Source organism: Leuciscus leuciscus (assembly GCF_965113295.1).
Source record: "Leuciscus leuciscus genome assembly, chromosome: 9".
NCBI lineage: Eukaryota > Metazoa > Chordata > Actinopteri > Cypriniformes > Leuciscidae > Leuciscus > Leuciscus leuciscus.
The window spans coordinates 24,431,267-24,456,166 of NC_138733.1; the positions used below are offsets into that span (position 1 = coordinate 24,431,267).

The window sequence follows — 24,900 nt, forward strand, 5'->3', positions numbered from 1 at the left end:
AACCACAGATACACACAGACAGAAAACAAATGGGCACTTACCTCTATGTCTATTTGTAGTTTTATCAAACATAAGCATAGCATCTTCTACCTGTAAGAAAACATAGAAGAAAATATTAGTAATGCCAAATGTACCAGTGCTTTCTTTGAAATTCCCCCTTGAATAACAAAAAGACATGTAACAATAGCAAATCCATTAAATTTAGTAATATTAATATTATTTTTATATTGCGTACTTGAATAATTACTTTTCACAAGTATCAACAGATACTGAAGTTCATTTAACCCTCTGGTGTCCTTCATTTCAGAGTCACACTCAAGACCTTCGGGACCAAATGGTCCGGGAGGGTGGGAATAATATTTATAAAAAAAAAATCATATATATTTTTTTTTTAATTGTTTTTTATAAGATTTTTTCTTTTCTTTTTTGGTGTTTTTAGATAATTTTATGATTTATAATTCATATTTATGCAATAATTATGACCCATTTTTTTTTAAGCTGTATTTTTTGTGTGTTCACATACCTAATACCATAAAAGTCACCAAATTTCGTAACATTCCGATGAAGCTGTGATTTTTAAAAATTCAAAACAGATTTTTGTAATCTGAATTTATTAGTGTGTATGTGTATAAAAGTGTGTTTGTGTGTGTGTGGATGTGTCTGTTTTGCACTCTTGATGTTTTATAGATTCACCCCTTCACTGTTGTGTGCTTTTTTTCTGGATCGTGGCTGATTTGTAGATTGTACGCACAAAAAAACTCTGTATTTTCACATTTTTGCCAATTTCCCATTCATTTCCTATGGCGGACCATTTGGTCCCGAAGACCTTGAGTGTGACTATTTTTTTTACAACCACTTAGACTATTCAAATCCTGTCGCCAATTTTTTTGGGTGTTCATATACCAAGTACCAACAAAGTCACCAAATTTCGGACCATTCCGATGAAGCTATGATTTTATAAAAAAATTTATTTAAACATTTTGGGACCATTTGGTCCGAAGAAGTATTACAGTCCAGTTTAATGGACAGCAGATTCTGACGAAATGAACACTTTGGAGAATTTTCTCTTAATAACAAAAATCTATATTTTATAAATGTACTACTTTATACTAATACTATAAGCTAAAAGGACTGGATTGCTAGGACTGCCGGCTTGGTACGCTGGTTTTAGCACTTGCTGGGTTAGCAAAACTGGGAAGAAATTAGACTAGCTTAAACCAGTTAAGACCATCAAACGATTTTAGGTTGGTAGTTCAAGTAGTTTTTTCAGCAGGGAAATAAAGTATTGTGCATGTACATTTTTGCTTTGCTGTCTAAATGGGTATCAATGATCCTACATTTCTGTGGCATTTGAGGTATTCAACAACAGATATAAATAATAAGTTATGCACCACTACTTAGATAACCACTGGAGCCTAAAAGCATTTACACACGCACACAGATCTGAAGCTGCTCATGGCCATGTTCTGTGAGGAATGATATCTCTCAACGGACCCAAGGGTACCATCCTGTCTGACCCTGACAGAGGCCTGCTCATCCTTGAGGAAAACCCTGTCTGCAAGGGCACACTTCAGAGTGCATCCAGCCATAGCCCTCAAAACACACACACACACACACACACACACACACACACACACACACACACACACACACACACACACACACACACACACACACACAGACATCCCACAATAAGCCTGATCCTGCTCCTTTCACATTACAGACATGCACACATATTAATAAATGCAAAAAAAAAAGTGCATGCCATGCCAGACGTACCCACGCACACTCCACTACGGAGGTCTCTGAGATTAGCCCTAAAGTACAGGCGGTTGGAAAAACACCTTCTCTCCACAAAAGGAGCCATCAGTCATTCGGCCCCATAGAGAACAATAGAGCTGCAAGCTTTAGAGTTCCTCATCACCCTCAATCACTTCCAATAAAGATCACACTGACTGGTGCTCTCATACAGACTGAGGGAAATCTGTTATCCTCTGCTATCACTCACTGCATATTTATGTTCCTCTAAAAACTGTGCTTCATGTTCAGAGGAACACGTTTCACAAATGACCACCAGAAGCATGGGGTTATCTGAAAGTAAGTTTCTTCTTTAGGATTTAGCCTCACCTGCAATTTAAAATAAATAAATTATAATAAATAAATAAATGAATCAATGTACAATAACTGCTGATTAAAGGTTTAAAAAAACAACAACTGTATTTTCCATGCTTTTGGGAATATTTGATATCTATCTTGATATTTACATTTGCTCTGAAATGTTTTTATTGTTATTTTTATGTTTTAATCAGAGCAATCATAATACAAATGTATTTCCAAAAATGTTCCAACATTTTTAAAGTAAAAAATAAAAAGACTAAAATATAGTTGATAAATAGTATATTTTAGTGGTTTAATTTACTCAGTTTTTCAGTAAATTAATAATGATATATTATTAAATAATTATTTAATTTGTTATTTAATTACATTTTTGATTATTATTATTATTATTATATTATGAAACATACTGTTTATTCTTATAAAAAAAAGTATTTGGAAACCAAATTGTTGGTTTCTTGAAAATACTGGTTTTCTATTGCGTATTATTTTTAAATAATACATAGCATCTAACGTACATTTTGATGTGAATGTAAATGGATTTTTCTGAGAAACTACTACCATTAACAGTGAGATTCTAAGAACCGTGTAATATTGTAATGTGGGAATATAAACCATCATGCTGCCTTTCACAATCACAGCGATGTATGCAGGCTCTGTAATTATGTTGTCCCTGCTGATGGACGCAAGTTCATAGGCCTGTAGCAGGAGCATTTAGTTTTGTCCAGAAAGAGGAGAGACCCTTGACTATAGCTGCACTAAGGCATGATGGGAGGAGACAGCCCTATACTCAGGCTCATATGTAACTGTCTCTCCTCATAACCAGCCTAAAGTTTCTCTTTCCCGCGCCCTCCCTCCATCCTTTCCTTAGTCTTCGGCACATGAAGTCTGAGACCATTAGTGATATATACAAGTAATCTGAAAAGTTGCATCTGTCTGTTTGTCTGTCTATCTATCTATCACATATATTACATTATAGTACAGATTATAATCACAATCTAATATAATCTATCAGTAAAAAAATAAATAAAATACTGATAATAAGACAAGTTTAAATTTAAAGTTTAATATATGATTATTTATAAGCTTAAATGTTTTGCCTCAAAATGCATATTCTCAAAAGCTCTTCCGTTATACTTGATGACCTCATGCACAACTTCACACTTCCAGTCCTGCTTTGCTGCCTTGAAACCACCCTGACCCATTCAGCCTTTCAATAAGGGAATGTGTATTCAAGGATAGATTCAGCCTGCCAGCGGCCATCAGATTGTGGGATAAGAAGCTCTTGAGGGCACACAATATACAGACACGGCACAAAGGTGAGCGTGGTCCCACACCCAGTCTGTGCCTAATCGTAGGTCTGCTCTCTCCTCCTTCTGTGAAAGAAAAGCCTGAGGGATAATAGCTGTCTCTTCTGTATGTAAGGGGGCCGGGCGGCCCTCACAGATAACAGTCCTGCTTTTATATTCGCTGAGAGAAATGAGGTAAAAAGGGCCGACTAGATTCATGGAAAAGAACAGAAAGCTCTTCTTAGAGTTTGTCCTATCTAGTAACGCAGCAGGGGAGAGGAAAGGGCATTTCAAGCCCTCTTAGAGGGGTGGCAGAGGGTTCCGGAGAGTCTGCGAGGCTAATGGCGCTTGCATATGCGACGGTGGCGCATTTAAAATGGCCTTGACCTTTACTTGTTAGCTCTTGTGCCTATGCCCGAGACTCAGAGGGGCCGCGGGAGTGGCGGGACCCCAGGCTAGCTGCGCACCGATCGATCCGAAACAAGTTGCCTTACAGTGCTCTGATGTGGTGGGGAATTAATTCGCGACCGCAGCGACTGGAAGGACGCGGCGGCACACGGTGCAGGGTGGCAAATTGTGCAAATTCTCGCAAGGCCCAAGGGGATGGTGCCATTAAAAGCCCCCGGCACACCCTAGGTGGTCGAGCTACTTTACCATTAAACACCATTACTGATAATTGACTGAACAAGTGGCCTTTTTACTGGCCGTCCTTAGCTTGGTCAGTAGCTAATATGCGCTGTGCACCCGCCACAATGAGTAAATGCCACGCTAATGCCTGTTTTATGACAGGCATGGAAGGGGCAGGTCCTGTCTGAGTGTCGATAAAACTGCGTTTAAATGTAGTTTGCCAAAGCCAACTGTAGCTTGCCTTGAGATTTATGCTTCTTATTAGCAGGGGCCGTACATTCAGCCCTCTGAGACACAGCGCTTTATGGGCTTTTATAGCGGGACTGTTATGAAGAAAAGCACACGGGTGTTGTGACCTCATATTGCCAGAGAACACAACATGCATTGGAGTTAACCAGGGGCCAAACACTAACTGACCTCAAAACAACAGGCAAAAACATGCTTGCAACTAAAGTAAATCATTTCTGCATCAATAGCGTCACCCAAAAAAAAAGAAAGAAAAACATTGTTTTCAAATGCACTCACCCTGTTTGCCATTGGTAGGGTAAAGAGATACGTTTGTCTTTGTTTGTTGGGAGAATCAATCTAGAAATGGCTCATTTATATAGATTACATACATATATAAACAAATAAAAGGCTAAAAAGGCACAATATTTCAAAAAGGCAACAAATGTTTTCAAAAAAAAAGAAAAAAAGGCAGCTATCAAGAAGCTAAATGGCTAGCTCACTGCTATAAACCTGATGCAGTTAAGATCGGTGGGTTCCTGTATGGCAGCTGTGCAAAACTGCTTGACAACATGTTTTCATTTAAGTAAGAAATATAATTGGAAAGTCTGTGGGGCCATTTTTTTTATTAACTGTGGAAGGTATCAGCGGGAGGACAGGGGGGAATACAAGCCGGCGGAAGCGCAGTCAGACAGGGGGAGATTGTGTTTACATGTAGGCGAGGGATGGCGAGAACGCAATCCAACACTTGGTTAAATTCACTCAGCCGCCAGGGAGTGGAATCTACCACCTGCCATATCACCGTTCACTAAATCTCAGGCAGTAAGGAAAGAAAAACAGACTCCACCTTTCTCCTCATGTCAAACAAACGTGTGCGTGTCTGTCACACCATGGCAGAAATCTCCAAAACACATGCTGCAAAAATTTTTAATCAGACACATTGAATTATTTATCAGGGGACAAAAGCATCAGTGGGTTTTCTGACTCAAAGCATTTACAGAAAACAGAGAGGATGGGAAATACAAACTGACAATTTCACACAGTTTCAAACAGAGTTTCCAGTAGAGCCTTTAATGGCATTCTTACAACGCATTTTAAATGGAAATTACATTCAACAAATAAAATTATATATATCTATCTATACTATATTGCCAAAAGCCATATCAGCCCATAGCCCAAAACTGGTAGCCCACTGAAGCTAAGCAGGGCTGAGCCTGGTTAGTACCTGAAAGGGAGACCTTCTGGGAAAAACCAGGTTGCTGCTGGAAGAGGTGTTAGTGAGGCCAGCAGGGGGTGCTCACCTTGTGGTCTGTGTGGGTCCTAACGCCCCAGCGAAGTGATGGGAACACTATACTGTCAAAGAGCACCGTCCTTCGGATGAGACATTAAACCGAGGTCCTGACTCTCTGTGGTCACAAAAAATCCCAGGATGTCTTCCGAAAGAGTAGGGATTTAACCCCGGGCCAAATTTGCCCAGTGGCCTATCTCCATCATGGCCTCCTAATCATCCCTATATATATATATATATATATATATATATATATATACTAATTGGCTTCATCACTCTGTCTCCTCTCCACCAGTAAGCTGGTGTGTGGAGGGCGTTCTGGCGCAATATGGCTGCCGTCGCATAATCACATGCAATGGGTGGTGGTGGTTGAGGAGATTCCCCCTTCTATGTAAAGTGCTTTGAATGGCGAGAAAAGCACTATATAAATGTAATGAATTATTATTATATATACATATACATAATATCATTCGAGTAGCTGTGTGATATCGCTCCACATCAGCGCGGTTGTGATCTGGCTGTGGGCATGAGGCCGCAGGAAGTTGCCATTGGAAGTTATTGCAAACAGTCGTTGGTTTTCAAAGTGAGTTTTGAGTAAAAGCATAGGATTAATTGTATAAATTGTCTTGTGTAGCTTGATGCTAATTTTGCTCTACTGCTACTGCTGCACAGGTGCAGATATTTCATGATGTATTTTCTCAAAAGAATTTTACATAAGTTCATAAGAAAAGTTTTTCTTTTTTTTTCTAGAAAGACTATTTATAAAAGGTAGATAAATGTATATTAGGATCAAATTGATGTGAATGGGAAAGCCATCATCACAGAATAAAGTCTAATAGCCTCTGAATAAACAAAAAACAAAAGAATGATGATAAAATAATAATGAAGATTAGGTCTCATATACCCAGCAGAGGTTGAGTCTGAAGGAGTGAGAACAATAGAAACATGAATTGGGCGGCTCGCCACATCAGACACAAGGGAGCTTATAGGGGGCAATCTTTTTTTTATTAGCCTTAAAAAAAATTTTTTTTTTAAACACACACAACATGGTCTTAGAAAATATTTAATAAATGTCATATTTTTTTAGATGACATCTTCAGATTTGAAAAGAAGCATGAGCACACTTGTGACTTCAGCTTCATTGTGTTTCTATGTTGCTACACCACAACCACATCATATTTTTTTGTTTGAGCTTATACTGTATACAGTCTTGATCTGTAAACGCCCAAGTGTTGGCTTTCTAAATATTTCTTGGTTATGTGTCTATTCAGAATGACTTTTTATGAACCTTTTTATTTTGGATATGCCATTTATGCCACACTTGCCAAAATGGGGGGTGCAGAGAAAGGGGTTAAAAACCCTATTTTATGTGGAACTACTTCCTTCTGCCACGGATTCAAATGAAGTTGACGGTTTAACAGTTGAGCCCAAGCCTCTGTTACTAATTCTAAAACGTCACTTGGGAACTAGCAGCGAAGGAGTTCACTTGACTGAAGCTTACTGTATTATGTAGAGCATCGGTTCCCAACAGGGGGGTCGCGGCCCACAAGGGGGCCTCAGCGAGCTCTGTGGGGGGTCGCGTCATATTTTGAAAAGTTTTGAGCAATTTGCATTAAATAAAAGTCCTTAACTTTTTTCCGTTCAAAATGTATATAATGAGCGAGTTCATCATGAATCCATTTTCCAAACCGTGTTTTTGTCTTATCCTGAATCACTATGGTACACCTATAATAAGTGTTTACATTGGGACTATTTTACCCTGATTCGGATCGCTGCCGCTGCGGAGTAGCCCAGTACCTGCGTGACTCGTCATAAGCGCACACAGAGAGAAGTAGTTCCGGCTACAATGTTCTTCCGAAAGACGCATTATTTTGTTAATAAACGCAAGTTTATTATCGCTCGCTATAGCGCCAAAAGCCTCAAAAATAAAGCCTCACATTGATAAAGCCTCACAAATAACATGCAAGTATTGAGGCCCCAGACAGAAGGTATTTAGTAATAGCCTATATTCATTCTTTTTTTACCTACACACAAGTGTGAATACTGATATTTTTGTTATTGCATTTAAAATAGGGAAAATTTATAGGCTACTCCTAGGCTTACATTTTTTAATTACAAAGGGCCTACTAATGTTTTTGTTATTGTATTTTCAATATTATAGGCTATTATTTGTGCATAAACATCTGGTTATAGTAAACATACGGTTTATTTGAAAACAACATATTTTGTCTTCCTTGCTGCAAGCTTACAAGAGCGAAAATATCATTAAATGTGAAGGGGGGCCCTAAAATATTTTCTTGGGAAAAAGGGGGTCTCAGCCAAAAAAAGGTTGGGAACCACTGATGTATATCCACTGAAGAGTATAATGAGAGAGAGATCGACTAAGCGAGTGCATTACCTGTATCTAGCCGATTTTCTTCTGGTCAATCATATTCATAATCACAAAATCAGTCTGCTGAGGAAAGCCATATCTGTCTTTGTCCTTTTAACTAGTCAGCTTAACCCAGCGCTAGTCAATGCATTTGTAAGTTATTATTGTTTACAACCTTGTTTCGTCCTATCAATATAAAAGACTTTGCTACTGACTTGCTTATAAAGACAGTCTTTGCTACCATATGATGATGTAATAATGTCACTTTCACTGAAGTTGAAATCACAATCACATACGGACCCTTTCTCAATAACAAATATGCCATGGTATTTACATAAAATATTATTTATTGAAAAATATTTTTTAAATAAACTATATTTGCCATTATAAAAGTATAAGAAGTTTGTAGAATAGGAAATAGACAAGCAAACAGTTCAGTCAAAAGTATAAAAGCAGTACTTGTTTTAGTAGCCTACAGGATTTCAGTTAAATAAAAAAGTTATGAAACTTAAGTTTGCCCTTAGCCAAATCGATTTGCTCTGGAATACGTAAGAGATTAATAAGACCAAAGATTGCCCATTTGATATACCCAAAAATAATTATGCCTCATGTTTAAACAGTATAAGAGCCAGCGGCCAATTCCTGAAGGACTGGCCGAGATAATGCTGTTCTCAGCGGGTACATAAGCGCTGAAAAGCCGCTGGGGGCCTGGAGCTCACGTCTCAGAAAATGTCTAAACAAATTGTCAAATAGCCACTATGTTTATAAAAGAGTTGCATATTTGAGGTCTAAATAACTACATTCTCGCCTAAAAAACTCTTAAAACTTCCTTCCGTGACACAACAACAGTAAAATTAGTAAAATGATGGTGTTTGTTCGTCTGCCATGACACTCGCTGTAAGAGAAATGCTGCAAGCGAGGGTAACACAAACAGTGAAATGGTTCCCGTGGTGATACTGGTAGAATATCGCATGGTTGGAAAAGGATCTCAGCCAATCAGACTCGATAACCAAAACAAACTGTTTTATACACAAACACACACACACACACACACACACATAGCCTATATATTCAGCCACTGACTTTCTTTTATGAAATGAGAATTTCATGAGAGACATCCTGTCTTAAAAAACAGTGTTTCCAACCACTATTTAACATCTTGAGATTCAGCGACAAACACAAACAACCTGCTATATTGACAAATTATCTGGCCAAAAGCGGTAAACCAGATGAAAGAGTCCAAGTAAACATGTCTCTGCAGATTCAGGACACACAGGTGGATCAATAGCACATTTGTTACATGAGCGAGAAGTCTGAATGCATCTCAGCGCCTGATCATACACATGCACGTGTGTTTACGCGAATGTGATCGAGCAAACAACCCCGGCGATCAAAAATAAACAGTGGCGGACGAGGAAATGGATATTCAAAGGCAGGTCTCATTTAGCACCACGGCTGGGTGGAAGGGGAGACATTTATTTGCATAACGGAATTGGAAGTGACAGTCAGCGTCGGCTGCAGAATCTACTCCCTCATCTACCGCAGACACCCTCCAGCTCACGGCTCTCCGGTTTTTCCCCCCCTTCTCATTTGTTATTGCACTTTTCTTTAGCTGGAAAAATCAATCCTTAAGAAGCCAGGCTCTCTTTTCCGCTCAAGGACGATGGATCGGGTTTCGGCAACGCTAATTTTGAGGAGTCACTTTCTTTTCATTCGTAATTTCGCACTGATCTGGCCGGTAACTGAGTGGAGAGCAATCGCTCGTGGCCGTGTCTTGAGCGCATGCTTCATTCGCTTTTAGCACTGGTGATTAAATGCACTGCTCTGGGCTACACTCATGCTGGCAGAAAAACAATGCAATTAATGTACACCGGATCAAAACAACACAATAAAAAGAAAGGATGGACTTTAAAATAAAGCTCTCCTGGTGTTCAGTGTAAAAAAAAAAAAAAGAAAAGACACTCAATGCTGTCTGAGGAAATTCTTTTCTGCGATCAGATCATATTTCACATTTTCCCTTCTGAAAATAAAGATTACCACAACCTTTAAAAACGCCAACAATCTGTCCTCGCTTGACAAAGTCACTTAGATTCTGAAAACATTTGGCCATCCAACCACCAAAAGCCATTTAAGAATGAAGTCGCTGCAAGTGCTGCCTCTCTAAGGAGACATTTTCCCATTTTCCCAAGGAATGGGCATTTGTGGTTAAGGTTCACCAATCCATAATTGATGAGAATAGCTGCTCTGATATATATCAAAAGCATTACAACACAGGTCTAAACCTGATATTTATTACCTTCTGATGTCAAATGTCTACACCTGCAGCTCTGATAACTCATTTCAGGTCCACGTGACAAAACGCTGGTGTGAAAAGGGAACATATATATTTGACAAACAACAGGTCCTTTATGAGGTGGGGGATCACCACACTGTTTTTGCTGGGTGGATAAGCAGTGATTTCAGTTCCAGTAGTGCAGGCGCTCGCCGCTCATGCGGCAAATCTGTTTTCAGTGACTCTCTGTGGCGCGGACATCTACTTAAAAGGCAAAGACCAACACAAAGAGACAGAAAAACCACCACCTGCAGCTCAGGACAGAGCTGCATACATGCTCCCCAAAATCTACGGCCCGGACATCACTCATCGCGGCAGATTACTCCATGCCGTTATCGACTCATCGTTGCTTCGCCGTTGTCACGCTGAAGAGGCGTGATGTAAATGTATGTAAATCCACGCTCTTAACTGACAGTCTAAAGATGAGGAACAGATGAGATTAGGTGCAGAGGATCGCTTTCCGCAGGAAGCCCCCCCGATAAGCTCATTATGCCCTTAAAAGGTTTAATTATCAGAGCCATTGCGTATGAACATTGCGTACAGAGCTTTGGATTGAAATCCTGTGTAAATCCTGGCATCTAGCAGTGTCTGTCAGCGAGAACCAGAAACAATCTCAATTTATTTACTAGACACTAATTTATGCGTGAAAGCAAAAGCTGACCGATTTGTCTAATGACGTTGTGACCTTGAGAAACATTGTGATCCATTCTTAGAAGCACATTATTCTTGTCAAATCTACAACACTCCTGATATACTGCAAATCAATAAACGACTCACTCATTTACTTAGAGGCGAAGTGTGTCATTTCTGCATGATCAAACAGAACTGCAAAAATAATTACTGGTTTCAAACAGACACTCCCCCGTCTGTCATAGGTGGTGCAAACAAATAATCCCACTCCAAACTTAAACCATTGGTTGAACCAATGTTGTTAGGATGCTCAAACATGATTGGGGAGAATCAATCTGAAAATGGCTTACTTATAGCTGACTCTGCATATTATGTTGGGATTATAGAAAACAGTTTATTATTATTAAAAAACCTAGTATGAATTAAAAATTCTGGGACTATGGTACAATAAATAAAAAAATAAATAAAATATTATCTTGACCTGCAAGATTAAGTGAATAGCTGTCTTGAGCGCTATAATGTTAATAGGGTGAGAGATATAGAAGTTGAGAAATATGTCAAACTGTATACAAATTATTTCATTAAATAAATGTTTATCTTGGGTCAACTAAAAAAACAATTTTTTTTGAAAATGGAGAGCAGATAACATTTAAATCGTTTTTCATATATATATATATATATATATATATATATATTACTTTTATCATTATTTATTTCTGCAATTTACATGAAAGTCAACTTAAATTTGATTAAATATTTATGTTTTTTTTTTTTTGTACAGACCAGGGGTGCCCATTCTGCCCAATCCTGTTTCTAAAGATCTACTGTACCTTCCTGCAAAGTGCAGCTCCAACCCTGATCAAGCACAACTGAACCAGCTTATTAAGATCTTCAGGAGCACACGCTAATTACAGAAAGGTGTGATGGACCAGGGTTGGATCTTAACTTTGCAGGTCCAGGAACAGACGGTATAGACAGACAGATAGTTACAATTTTATATACATGTAGTTATCGACCAAAATTGGGAAAATATCATGATAAAAACCTTGTACTTATAACGTCAACCCCCTAGATGGTAATGATTCAAGACAGTCTCACCTCAGCGAGAACCTCTGCATAGGATATTTTAACAGTGGATGACGTCTAGACTCTGTATCACAGGACACCAGTTGATTCAGTGGAATTGCGAGTTGTCAAACATGACTCACTGTCTCTTCTGGTGAAGCACTGCATGTGACGTAATCTCATCTGGAAACATGACCCCTTTGCTGTTTCTATAGCCAAACACTGAAGCAGACCTTTTTATTAAAGGACAAGTTCGGTATTTTACACTTAAAGCCCTGTTTTCAGATCGTTTCTGATGAAATACAATGGTTAAGATTGAAATTTGGACACATGCTGCTGGCTCGAGAATTTTCGGTTTCTTTCGCTTTCCCCCCCACCTCCAAAATGGTTGCATAGGTGCATATGAACAATCCTTCCTAAAACGCATTCAACTTTCGTTTACAAAGACGTGAAACTCACCGAGTGGTCAGGAGTGTTCACTGATATGCTCACACAAAAATCGCTGCAAAAGATGCTTTCCAACAGGTTTTATCGTAGTTTTTGTCCAACTCCATTGACTTGTATTTGATGTGCTGTGAGGTACGGTATTACTCCGCTGGGCTGGAGTGTCTATTATTCAAGCTCTCAACGGAAGAATGTACGGGTGTGAGGCATTTGGAAAAATAGGTCCACAGTTTTACAACGAATGGTAAAACACCTGTTGGAAAGCATCTTTTGCAGCGGTTTTTGTGTGAGCATATCAGTGAACACCCCTGATCACTCGGTGAGTTTCACGTCTTTGTAAACGAAAGTTGAATGCGTTTTAGGAAGGATTGTTCATATGCACCTATGCAACCATTGTGGGGGTGGGAAGCGAAAGAAACCGAAAATTCTCGGGCCAGCAGCATTTGTCAAAATTTCAATCTTAACCATTGTATTTCATCAGAAACGATCTGAAAACAGGGCTTTAAGTGTAAAATTCCGAACTTGTCCTTTAACATCTTCAGGGGCAGCGACCAAACATCAGCCATAACGGCCCAAGAACTCTCTGGAACAAGTATCAGATTTCCGCTTGCAAATACTAGAGAATAATCCAACCTTCTCAAGATGCTGTAAAGTAAGAGACCTTCTTTAAGTGATCCACTGCCTTATTCATGGATTAAAAGAAGCTCCAGTGTAAATAAATAGTCTGAACAGAACGTTGCTTGTTCCAGTATCATTTATTTCCTGCAGACATGGAAATGCGCAAGTAATGCGAGATTTGGAGTGTGCAAACACTGTCAATGTGTGGTGCACTTGAGAAGGTGACAACAGGGGGCTTGGCACAGATTGCTGGCTCCTGTATGAGTGCTCAGGGAAACAAAGCTTCTACTGCATATCAACTACCTCTTAACACAACTGCACCGACAGCGCTGAAGTGTTGCAATAAACCAAAAAGCTACGAAAATACAACGGACCACACATTCATTCTTTCTGTTCCTGCCTCATGAGAGCTTTCTGCTATAAGTGAGCCACAGTCTGCCACTACGGCCTGTATCCAGACAGAATGAGACTGAGCGTGGAGCCAGAAACCCCCTGGTCAGAGACAGGGTGGCATTAGGAGAACCTGGCCTGGAGAAGGGGGCAGCAGCTGATGTTACAGCCAGTCATTACTCCACTCGGCTCGAGGCATGACACTGGAACGGCACAAGTGGGCCAACTAAGATTTATCCACACTGTCAGGACAGTGTGTTGTTGACCAGAGGGCCTGCTGATGAATCCCACCCTCCATTTCTGTTTGCAAGCTGTTCAGGACCAACAGGTCACAATGGCATTTTATTTATGGCGCTTTAACATGCCAAGCTGATCCGCTCTCTTCCCTGCTTTAGCATGGCAAATGGCCCTTCCATCAGGACGTATTGTGCCTGGGAGCGAGCGAGGTGCAAGTTATGTCTCTCTAGTAGCACCAACAAATATAGTTGTGTCTTCAAGCTAAAATGGGGGTTTGGGAAATGCAAAATATAGGAAACCTAATGGAGTAGGATATCACATGGAGGAGTTTAAAAAATATATATATATCTACAGGTGACAAAAATAATAATAATTCAAAATACTGCAGTACATACTTAATAAAATCGTACTGATTCAAAATCTCATATTGGAGAATGAACTCGCTTTCAAATGATGAATGTGAATTTGAATTGAATTGGCAATACTCCATTGAAAGTTGAACTGTGGGGATAAGAATAAGAATTTACTAAATAGCAATTAAAAAAAAAAAATCAACAGGTCACGCATTCTGGGAACTGAACTGTTCTTCCACTCTGGTCCACAAAATGTAATTTATTAAATATGACAAAATATATAAACTAAAAAATATTCTACAGCTTTCAAACAAGGCTTTTTCAAGGCTCAACAAAAAACAGATTTACATGAACTTTAATTTGAACATTTTCAAATTTCAAACAGCAATTCTGCATCCTGATTGCCACCTAAACTTAGATTCAATTCAAATTCTGGAACTTAATAGAATTAAAAGGCATTCTCAATTAAATTCTGAATAACACCGTCTGAATGCCATGTCAAAGAATGAATATACAGTGTAATGCCACAATATTTGACACATGAATACTTTTGTGGAAAAAGAGATTGAGCAAAAAAAATAAAAAAATAATAATACTAAATTTGCGCTAAACACTGAAATCCAACTAGAACAACAACACACTAAAGTGGTGACAATACAATTAGTTATCAATACAAGGCAATTCATTAAAAAAAAAATTCACAATAGTGCACTGATACTTCAGTTCAGATGTATTCCATAGCACATTCAGAGCTTCTTCTAAGACACGAAATGCAAAGCAATACACATGAAAGAGATTGAAACTGGTCACACCATAAGGCCTAGGACATTAAATTACAAAAATAGATATGGCGATATAACAAATTGATCTTGTCAACAATGTTTACCTTATATATTTAAAACAAACTATCTCAAACTAGTTTGGAATGAAAAGTTAGAAAAAACTACTGCCGATTTCTTAAAAATATTACTGATGGTTCTGGTTATTTACCATTCTGTTCAATCTAACTGCCACAGTATGTTCTCCATCTGGTGTTTTTGGTGTACATAAGTATTATAATGATATTAATAATTTGGAAATTCAGTAATTAAGCCAGTTAATTAGTATGTAAATAAAGTTTCAGAAACAATGGCAGGCCTTCCGTTCAAATCCACAAATTTAAGAGCAAATCCGTGTCAGCTTTCATTATGGCAGGTGTGAGTGGCAGGTCACGGAGTGTGTGTGTGTGAGGGAAATGACAGCAGGACAAAGGTTGTTTCGTTCCAAAATGAAATGGGAGTGGAATCAAGCCGGGCACCTCAGCGTGGCAAAGCCCCAGCAAACCTCGAGGCCAGCGGCCGAGGAGCTAGCTTAACCTTTCTCCCTAATTCTCTCCCTCTACTCTATCTCTCACCCGCTTACTCACTTCCTCCCCCAGCCCCCGCCCCCTCATGCCTATCCACTCGGATCGATGGGCGCACTGCAGAAGTAGTGGACTGGGAGTGCGGAAATTCAGCTCGTTCTCAGAGAGAAGCAGTGTAATTTTCGCCGTGATGAAAAAAGCAATAACATTTTTGCTCATCCTTTACAGCTAGCGATAGACGAGGTGTGGGCTCAAACAGCTGAGAACTCACCTTCCCCGATAGTCGGAGGAACCAGTCACCTATGCACCCCAGTACGGTAAAGAGAAAGAGAGAAAGAGAAAGAAAGAAAGAGAGAGAGGGAGAGAGGGACAAGATATTCAAGTGAATATGAAATCCGTCAGGAGCAAGCGACTGACTGGCGGGTCTGATGAACATTAGCAGGAACAGGAAGGATGCAAAAAGACGAGTGAAACTCCTGGATTTTAATAAACAAAATATCAATCTTACGCAAAGGCTGGCGGGTTGGATGCGCTCTCTGTTATATTAGGAGCAGATGTATGTGCCTGATAGAGAGCATTATGGGTTATATCCCAGCATTCATTTCATTACAGTTCCCGACAGTGCTTTACCCCCCGTAGCTCTTTATTTAGCTCAGCAGTTAAAGCCTTTTTAACTGCAGATTCAATATGACGACATTCACCACACGTGGTAGGGGAAGAGCAGAACAATGGCGAATCTAAAAATGTGATACTCCGCGATATTGTTACTTCTGCAGATCTCTGATCACGACGCCTCCTGCCCCGTCCTGTCCCTTTTATTTGAGGATGAAACGCCAGAGCACAATTTGAATACAGTTGTACATCTTTCCATTTATTAATGCTTGGATTAACATGACTGGGGGTTTTGTCAAGGGAGTCTTTACTAGAGCCCAGGGAGCAGTTCTGTGTGACAGTAATAGTCTTCAGTTAATATACTTGAGTGATGCAGATTTCTTAGTGTTGGAAAGCAGAACAAAGGGGGTTTATTTGAAGCGTGAACACAAAGGTAGAATTGTAAAGTGGAGGGTGTAAACGGGAGGGTAGGAGCCACTTGAGATGAAAGCCATGTTATTTGACAGCGCTGGAAGTGAATTATAAAACAAAGGCAGTGGTGGGAGAATCCTCCCGACTTTTTGACAGGAGAAAGATGAGCCACTTTTACTTTCCTCCCATCCTGGCTTTCAGTCTCTCACACTGGAAAAACACTATTTGCTCTTGATATCATCTGTCCGTCCACAGGCACTCTTGATTTCTTACTCCCTCCCTCAATATTGATTTCACCAGACTGTACACTGCTTAAGTTCTTCTCTGGAAACCTTAAAAGTAGCTATTTTTAAGCGTTTGAAAGAAAATATATGAGTATGAAGGAGATCGTTTAGTTTGACTCCACAAGTCAATGTGTTTTATTTCCAATTATTTTAATTGCAACAATTTGCATTAAGAAAAGAAAAAATCCTGGATCCATTTGTCTGATTTTTAGGGAAGTCTGAATAAAAATGTTGGTTAAAAATATTTCATCAACAGTATTGAAAAAAAAATAAAAAAAATACACTGCACTTTAAAGTTGACTGAAATTAATAAATTTAACACGATGCAATATTAATTAAATGTTTAAAACAAAGAAATGAATGCCTTCAATCAGCAAGGATGCATTTAATTGCACTTAATTATTGTAAAAAAAAAAAAGTTCTAGTTCAAAAAAATGTTGTTCATTGGAACTTTTTACTCAAAGACTAAAGCAGCACAACTGTTTCAACATTGCTCATAAGAAGAAATGTTTCTTGAGAATAAAATCAACATTATGAATGATTACTGAATATATATATATTACCATTCAAAAGTAATTTAAACTTGAGTAATTTCACTGTATTACTGTTTTTTACTGTATTTTGGAACAAATAAATGCAACCTTGGTGATCATAAGAGGCTTCTTTTAAAAAACTTTTGGAGAGACAAAAAAAAAAAAGTAAAAAATATGGCTGGAATAAAAAAACATTATTCCAGAAATAAGGCCAACTTGGCTAAATGCCATTGTGCTAAAGGGCCAAAATTTTCAGGTTTATTGTTGGCAGAGAGCCGTCATCCTCTTGGAATACTTCAAGATGTTCTAGAGCGCTGTATTTTCCACCAAACACTCTAAAAACACTGTATTGAAGTAGAACGAAGCATCTCTGAAGTTTCAGTCTGCTGCTTTGTTGGCTCTCATGAACATGCATGTGCAACACAGTGCTGAGGAGGTGGGTAGGAGAGCAGCCAGGCTCGAGAAGGAGTTCAAAAGCTTAAAACGGGCCACTCGTTCTTCTGAGGGCCCCTGTAGCACAGCAGAAAGGCCCCCTGAGAAAAAAACAGCTCTGAGAGTGCACAATCAAAGGCCCAAACTCAGAGCTCCAGCGAATGGAACTGGATAACAAAATGGCATTTTAACAGATTCAGGGAATGTTCCTCAGAATGTGATATCAAGCCTTCAGGTGAATTATTCAGAGTGGCTATTCAATTAGAATTATTATCGGACCCGAAATGGCCTCTGAGAACGAGACAACAAAAGGATGGGAAACGGAAAACCAAGATAATGAGAAGGTCATAGCCATACAGTGAATACTAGAGTGAATGTTTAAGGCAGATAATGCCAAGCTCACATGAACCAGCTAATATTTGGTGCATAGCTCTCCATTCAGTGTAAAACCCTGTCAGTGTGATAGATTGAAAGAAGTCTTGCCACTCTCTGCCATTTTCTTTCTCTCGCTTCCAACATTGTGGGCAGCGGCACGGTGCAAACTGACAAATCTCAGTGGGTTTTACAGCCTCTTGAGCTGCGGTTGCCAAGAAGTCACATCTTTCCATTCATCCAGGCCCAAGAATTGAGAAGACACTCACATTGAGGATTTCTCAAAGAATGCATCCATTCTTAAAGGACAAAAAAATATATTGTAATGAAAATATTGTCATTATTTACTCCGCTTACTACGACTTGCTTTCTTTAATTGAACAGAAAAAGAGAAATTATGAAGAATGTGTTTTTTAATGCAGTGCCTTGCCTAAAGCTTTCAAGCTTCAAAAAGGAGGCAAAAGCAAAATAAAAGTATTAAAGTGGTTCATATGTCTTGTGCACTATATTCAAAGCCTTTTGAAACCATGGAATGCTTTGAGATGTGATGATCAGACTGAAATTGAAGTCATAATACACTGATAAGTCAAACTTATTTTTTTACTTTTGTCAAACAAAGCTATCAGAAGAACACAGAATATAGTGCACAAGACATGTGGACCACTTTTTTGATATTTTTATGGAGCTTTTTTCAAGCTCCAGTCTTTAGAATTATTGTAGTAATCACTAGCAAGCCATACATGTGGTGCATAGACATTAGGTTGAAAATAACCTAGAATATTCCTTTAACATTTAATGGATCACACATTTCACTTCATTTTCTTTTCATTGTATGACGGGCCACCAGATAAAAGAAAACAACGTATTTTATTCAGATGAGGCCTTTTAAGAACCATTTCAACTTAGTTAACTATTTCCAGTTAACTAAAATCTCTGGAAACAGATGTCTTTTGGGGCATTGGGCAAGTAACAATTATTCTAATTGTTTGAATTTGTATTGACTTGGGATGAGGGAGAAAAAAAAGAAGAGATGTGGGTCAAAGCAAATACTTAAAGCCTCAAGCTTGAAAGAACAAATGAAAGACTAAGAGAAACAGAGAAAGAGAGAGAGAGAGAGTGGGGTGGGAGGACAAATGTGTACCTCAGCTGTTCTGGTGGGTTTTCCATTATATTTCTGAAATGGACTGAGCAGGCAAAAGAGCTTCTTTTCAGACAGCGCGCAGAGGCAGAAATGACTTATAATGAATGAACGCATCAGAATGGGATTCCTCAGCCATACTTCTCTGTTCACACCAAAAAAGGACTCAGAAGGAAGTTGCTTAAGAACATAAGGTTAGAAGGTATTGTTGTGCATGACCCAAGGGAAAAAAAAGAGTCCAGAAAGAGCACAAAACTCATTCAATACCGAAACAATCAGGTTCCCATACTTCATCACAACTGTCAGTATATCTCATATTGACAACATTTTAACGCAGCGCTTTCCTCCTCCCTTCATCTTTCTCTCTGCCTCTTATTACTTTCAGGAATCAAGCCGAATCAGTTTTAGCAACTTAGAATTGAATTATGCATTCGTTAGTTCATGCATATGCATGGGTTCCCGAAGTTCATGAATATCTATTACGTTGCCATTTACATTTCTTCCATTTTCCTAATACATAAAAATCTTACACTAATGAACAAATGGAAGGACTACAGCTTGTAGACAGAGAGCTAGCGATGTGCTAAATAAAAGAAAGGCGTACAGGCTTTCTAATTAGAGCTCGGAAACCATGCGGTGCGATTTTAGACAGTGATTCATTTACAAACTTCAATGAAAAGCGGTGAGATTACATGAGAACTCGTGTTTCTAGATGGATTCTCAAGAGAATCTAAATGCTGCCCTCAGGGAAAACCAGATGGTGAAGGAAGGAAGGAAGGAAGGAAGGAAGGAAGGAAGGAAGGAAGGAAGGAAGGAAGGAAGGAAGGAAGGAAGGAGATTGACATCCAATAGGAAAAAATTGCTAACATCGAATGAAAACTAACATGGTACGAATTTATTGTGCGACATTGTTTGAGCCAGAAAAACACATTGCTCAGTAATTAATTACACCCAAAACTGTATATTTTATATTCTAATCAATATTCTAAAGATGGCTGCGCCCTCGTTTCTCTGGCGCATAAGGTCTATAAAATTAAGTTAAACCTACTCAACTTTTCTGATACTGGTGTTCCCATCATGCACTGGGGCATGAATAATTAATAAGGTTGAATTATCACTGTTTTCCAGCTGTATTTAGACTATTATATCATTGCTTTGTTGTTATGTTTAATAACTTGCCATTTTGTGACATCTGGAGTTAATTTTCTACTCAAAATGACACATTCATACTCAAAAATGATCCATCAAATGTTACAGTCATTGTGCACCAATTTAGGTCTGTTCAGGTGGGTACCGTGTTACTTCTATTATGTAGATATGGTGTCTACACAATATCTATTGTATTATTTACTTAGATGTTTCCAAGTAAAGCATACACTTTAAAAGCATGATTTAATTTGGTGTTATATTGTTTGAGTAAAAAGTATTGCAAAGTAAACTTCAACTAAGTAGAAATTACTCAAACTTTTACTGGCCAAGTTAAAGCTACTTATTTTCTTTGTTAATTTTAAGTAGAGTTTACTTTATTCCATATGTGCAAATTACTGTAATTTAATTACTTTTCCCTTGAAAAAGTAAAGGGATTACTCTTAATTTAATTACAGTTACTTCTGACAACTGCATTAAATACTGTAGAAATAATTCTATACAGTATGAAACAATAGTGGGTTTAACATCAACATTTAATGTTAAAGTGTACGTTTTTAATGTAACCTTCTCCCTTCACACACTTTGGTCAGTTCAAGTTATGCAATTGTATACGTTTTATTTGAAAGAATCAAAAGTGCAGTTTCGTGTCTGTCCTTGTATTGTTTAACTGGTTGAGGATGATTTAGAAAGTAATTATTAATAATTCAATACTTTTTAGACAGAGTAATTAGTACAGTAATCGAATTACACTGTTGAAGAAGCAATTAGTAGCTAGTAATTAATTACTCTTTTAAAAGTAACTTACCCAACACTGAAAATATATTTAATCCAATACATATTTTAAAAACCATTCCCACTTATAAAGCTTCGATGTAGGAAGCTGCTTTTTGTTATTAGCTTCTAGTGTAGCTAACTACTTTTTGAAAAGAGCAGCTTTGTTGTTGAACTGTTTTAAATCATGAGTAGCTTGTAACTTGGTGAGCTACAGTTTTAAAGTAGCTTCTCCACCACTGGTACCCTGGCAACCTTTCCGCACCATGTAAAACGGCCTGAACAATGGTATGGTTGATCGCCAACAATAAGTGTGAAAAATAAAGGATCCAGTTTGCAGGATCCTGACATCTCATCAGCAGTTATCACAGGCTATTCACTACCGGTTCAGCGCACACGCACGCACGCACGCACGCACACACACACACACACACACACACACACACACAGAGGAGAGAGAGAGAGAGATGGGGCATGTTGCCCACAGGCGTTTGTGCTGTGGCAGTGAGCATCCGTGTAGCAGGAAGTCCGCATACAGCTGACAAACAGCGTGTTCAATCCCCTCCTACCTCACACTCGGTGGGTGACCGTGTTCTAATAAGCAAGAACACACAAAGATTGTATTTACGTATTAATAAAAAACCCTCAATGATAAACTAAACATGCTGATACAAAACTTTCCCAGAGGACAGTGGAGACCGGGGCTAGTTGTCACACTTTTTTTACTCCAGTGAATATTTTTCAGGGTAGGTTCGTTTTGAATTTATGTATAGCCTTGGCTACAAAAAAACTATTGAATATTTCAACTGTTACTGCCTAGGGGGGGGAAATGGTTCCCAGATAGCACATTGACTATATCGGGTAAGTTGTTGGAATTTGACAAGTTAATATTTCAATAATTTAATGACACGTGCATGTTCACGGTTCTCTGATGTCAATTAATGGTCACATGACATGTAGGAAGTAAGACATGTCTTTTTAAGTAAAAGTTTTGATTTGATTGCTGTATTTTTATCATTCATTTATTTTAATTTTACATTGTAATGATTGTTCATTTTTAGCTTTATCAACTTACAAAGCCCGGAAGTTCCCTCATGAACTCTATTGGTAAATCCGGAAATAAAATATAAAAACATAAAAAACAAAAGTATTCATAAAAAAGCAAAAATGTATAAGATCATGTAAAATAGCGTACAATTTATTTATTTTTTGTGCGTGTAAAATGGTTAATTAATGTAACATTTCAAACAAATGACAACTTGCCCCATTTTTGAAAAATACTCTATTGCCATGAACAGTTTAATTCTTTTGTTCAAATCTATGTTCATTTTTACTCTTTTTTGATTTGACTCTTGCCTGATTTTATGCCAGTGTGTTTTTTGTTCATAACAGCTGTTATAAAAATATATAATATTAGTTTGGAGGAAATAAAAAAACACAAAACCGCCATTTAATATTGAACTAGATGTTTGAAACCAACATACAAATCTGCGAGATAAATGACACGCATTGGACTTTAGGCTCAAACCGTTGCTGTTGAGATCCGGCTAGTTTCTGTAATAACTAGCCTCCATCTCCTCTACAAAACCCACACTGATTGAGTCACCTGAGCAAAATCAGTTTTCCCAAAAGGCATCACGTGTCTCCCAGAACAAACCGTATCGAATACGTCTGCACAATGGCGAGAAAATTGAACAGAGATGATAAAAATGTTGCGAGTTTGTTTCTGAAGCTCCCGGAGTCGGCGTGCGCTGATAGCGCCACCATTCAGGTATTCAAGCAGGTTTGCATAGGGAACATGGCTGTTATTGTGTGCAAGCATTTTATCCCTTATTTGCTGATAATGACAAATGGCTCTCCCTCCCTTCCTTCTCTCTCTGTCAGTCTCGTGTGGTGGTAGCCGGCTCTTTGGGTCTGCGCAGATAAGCGGGTGATTCATCATGAGGCTGAAGGCTGCACACGGCGCCTTATCAGCCCCTCGCAAGGATCCAGCCTCACCGCACATGCTCTCTGTTTGGAAAGTGACCTGCTGCCTCCCGGACCCAAATTACCATGACAACATTAGAATTATCCAAGCAAAAATGACAAGAGACGAATTAATATATTTTGCGCACGCTTAGACCACCCGGTATCCCCGCCGCCACGATCCAGTGCCAAACTCCCTCCGTCTCTATATACATTTCCATTATTGTGGGGAAAATAATGGCCGACCTGAAAGGGAGGGCCTTTAATGAATGCATACGAGCGGTCTGGCTTCTCCTAAAAAAACAATAACAAACCAATTCTTAAGAGAAGCGCGCCATTGCATCCGTCCTTGCCGAATATTGCAGGTTGTGCTTTAGTAATATCATATTTAATTCAATCAAGCAATAAATGCGTGTGTGTTTTTCGCCACTGATATAAGTGGGACGGCACTGTGAGAGTGTAATTGAGTCAAAAATAAATAAAGAGACAGTAATGACAAGATGGCGAGCTGTTCAGCAGGGCCGTGATTGAGTCAACGGAGCGAGGCAATAATAGCGCTTTCCTCTCCCTTTTCTCTCGCTATTGTCAGGATGAGAATATCATTGCAGAAAATTGCCTCGTAGGGAAAAATATATGAAACGCTTAACAAATGGACTGGCAGCCCGTCCTCTTCCTGACATTGGAGGGTGGGGGGGGGGGGGGGGGGGGGGGATAGAAAAGAAAAATCAAAAAGTCAAGGGGAAAGAGACAGGAAGGGAAAGCAAATCGCAAACTCACTAACGATCTTGCAGTTATGACGTTATTTAAGGTGAAAGCGAAACAATGAGCTGGCTGCATCTCGCACCGTCTCCCTCTCTTTCTCTCTCTCTCTCTCTCTCTCTCTCTGTAACAACAAATACAGGCTTGATGTGTTAGTAGAGGGTGAGTGTAGGAGGATGTGAGTGGTCCTCTGAGGGGTGCTCCAAACACACACACACACACACACACACACACACAAGCATTTTCTTTCAAGTCCTCTATCTTTTGAGCACAAATCTACTCCCATGCACTCTAACAACTTTGGTAAAGGACGAGCATGACTGTACAGTTTTTGACAAGAAACAACAGCTGATGTGGTATTAGGATGAAGCATCATTTCTACAAGTGTCAGAGAGTGTTTCTCACAGCACACGGGCGAAGACTTTAGTTTCATGTTTACCGTTATATCTTTTTTTTATTATAAATTTTACTTCATTTTGTTGTGGTTTCTCTCTTTTGTGAAATCACTTCTCAGAGATCTTCTCACTCATTTCGTAATTGCAGATTTCAAACTGGAACACAAGACTCTTAAAGCATTGGCAGTATGAGTACCCAAGAGTCACATGACTGGATTGTAGCCTTGTTATCTGGCAAGCCTTTCTTTTGTTTTCCGTCATCAATTTCTTCTAGCTTTATTGCAGTAAATATGCTACACGTTCCCAAATGAACCATCTGTGGCAGGAACCATTCCTCGAACAGGCCCTCTTCTGCCTTACTGAGACTTCACCAACTTGACAATAAGGGTCTTGCAAACCCGTCCTGCTTGCTCCTGCATTTAAATCAAGCCAAATATTCATTACAGGGCTGTAATATTTCTGAGTGATTTGAAACCAATGAGCAGCCAGGGAGGCTTTTAAAGTGATTAGTTTGTCTCTTTCAACAGTCAAAACAATATCCAGAGCAGATAAACAGAAAGTATACCAAGCTATTATTGAGCATGTCTATACGGCTCTCAGTCCGAAATGAACTCTGACGTACATTACAAGGAGCTTGGCTTTCATGCGGAGTCTCTCTCATCAGGCCATTGTTGCATAAAATATATTTTTAATTGGACGCTTCCAATTGAAGGGCCCGCAAGTTTTCGAATCATCAATTTCCCATTCAATGTA

The 24,900-nt window shown here is 38.9% G+C and overlaps 1 protein-coding gene across 12 annotated transcripts in view; it reads right to left on the reverse strand.

The window, feature by feature from the left end:
* msi2b (musashi RNA-binding protein 2b) overlaps positions 1 to 24,900 on the reverse strand; it is a 262,677-nt gene that overhangs the window by 123,113 nt on the left and 114,664 nt on the right. For all 12 annotated transcript variants that reach the window (XR_014208650.1, XR_014208651.1, XR_014208652.1 and 9 more), the window contains exon 7: positions 42 to 90. Coding sequence is in view for 6 of the 12 variants with exons in the window: in XM_082179739.1 (XP_082035865.1) it covers positions 42 to 90 (49 nt within the window). In the remaining 6 variants the exon portion in view is untranslated. The remainder of the gene's footprint in view (positions 1 to 41; positions 91 to 24,900) is intronic.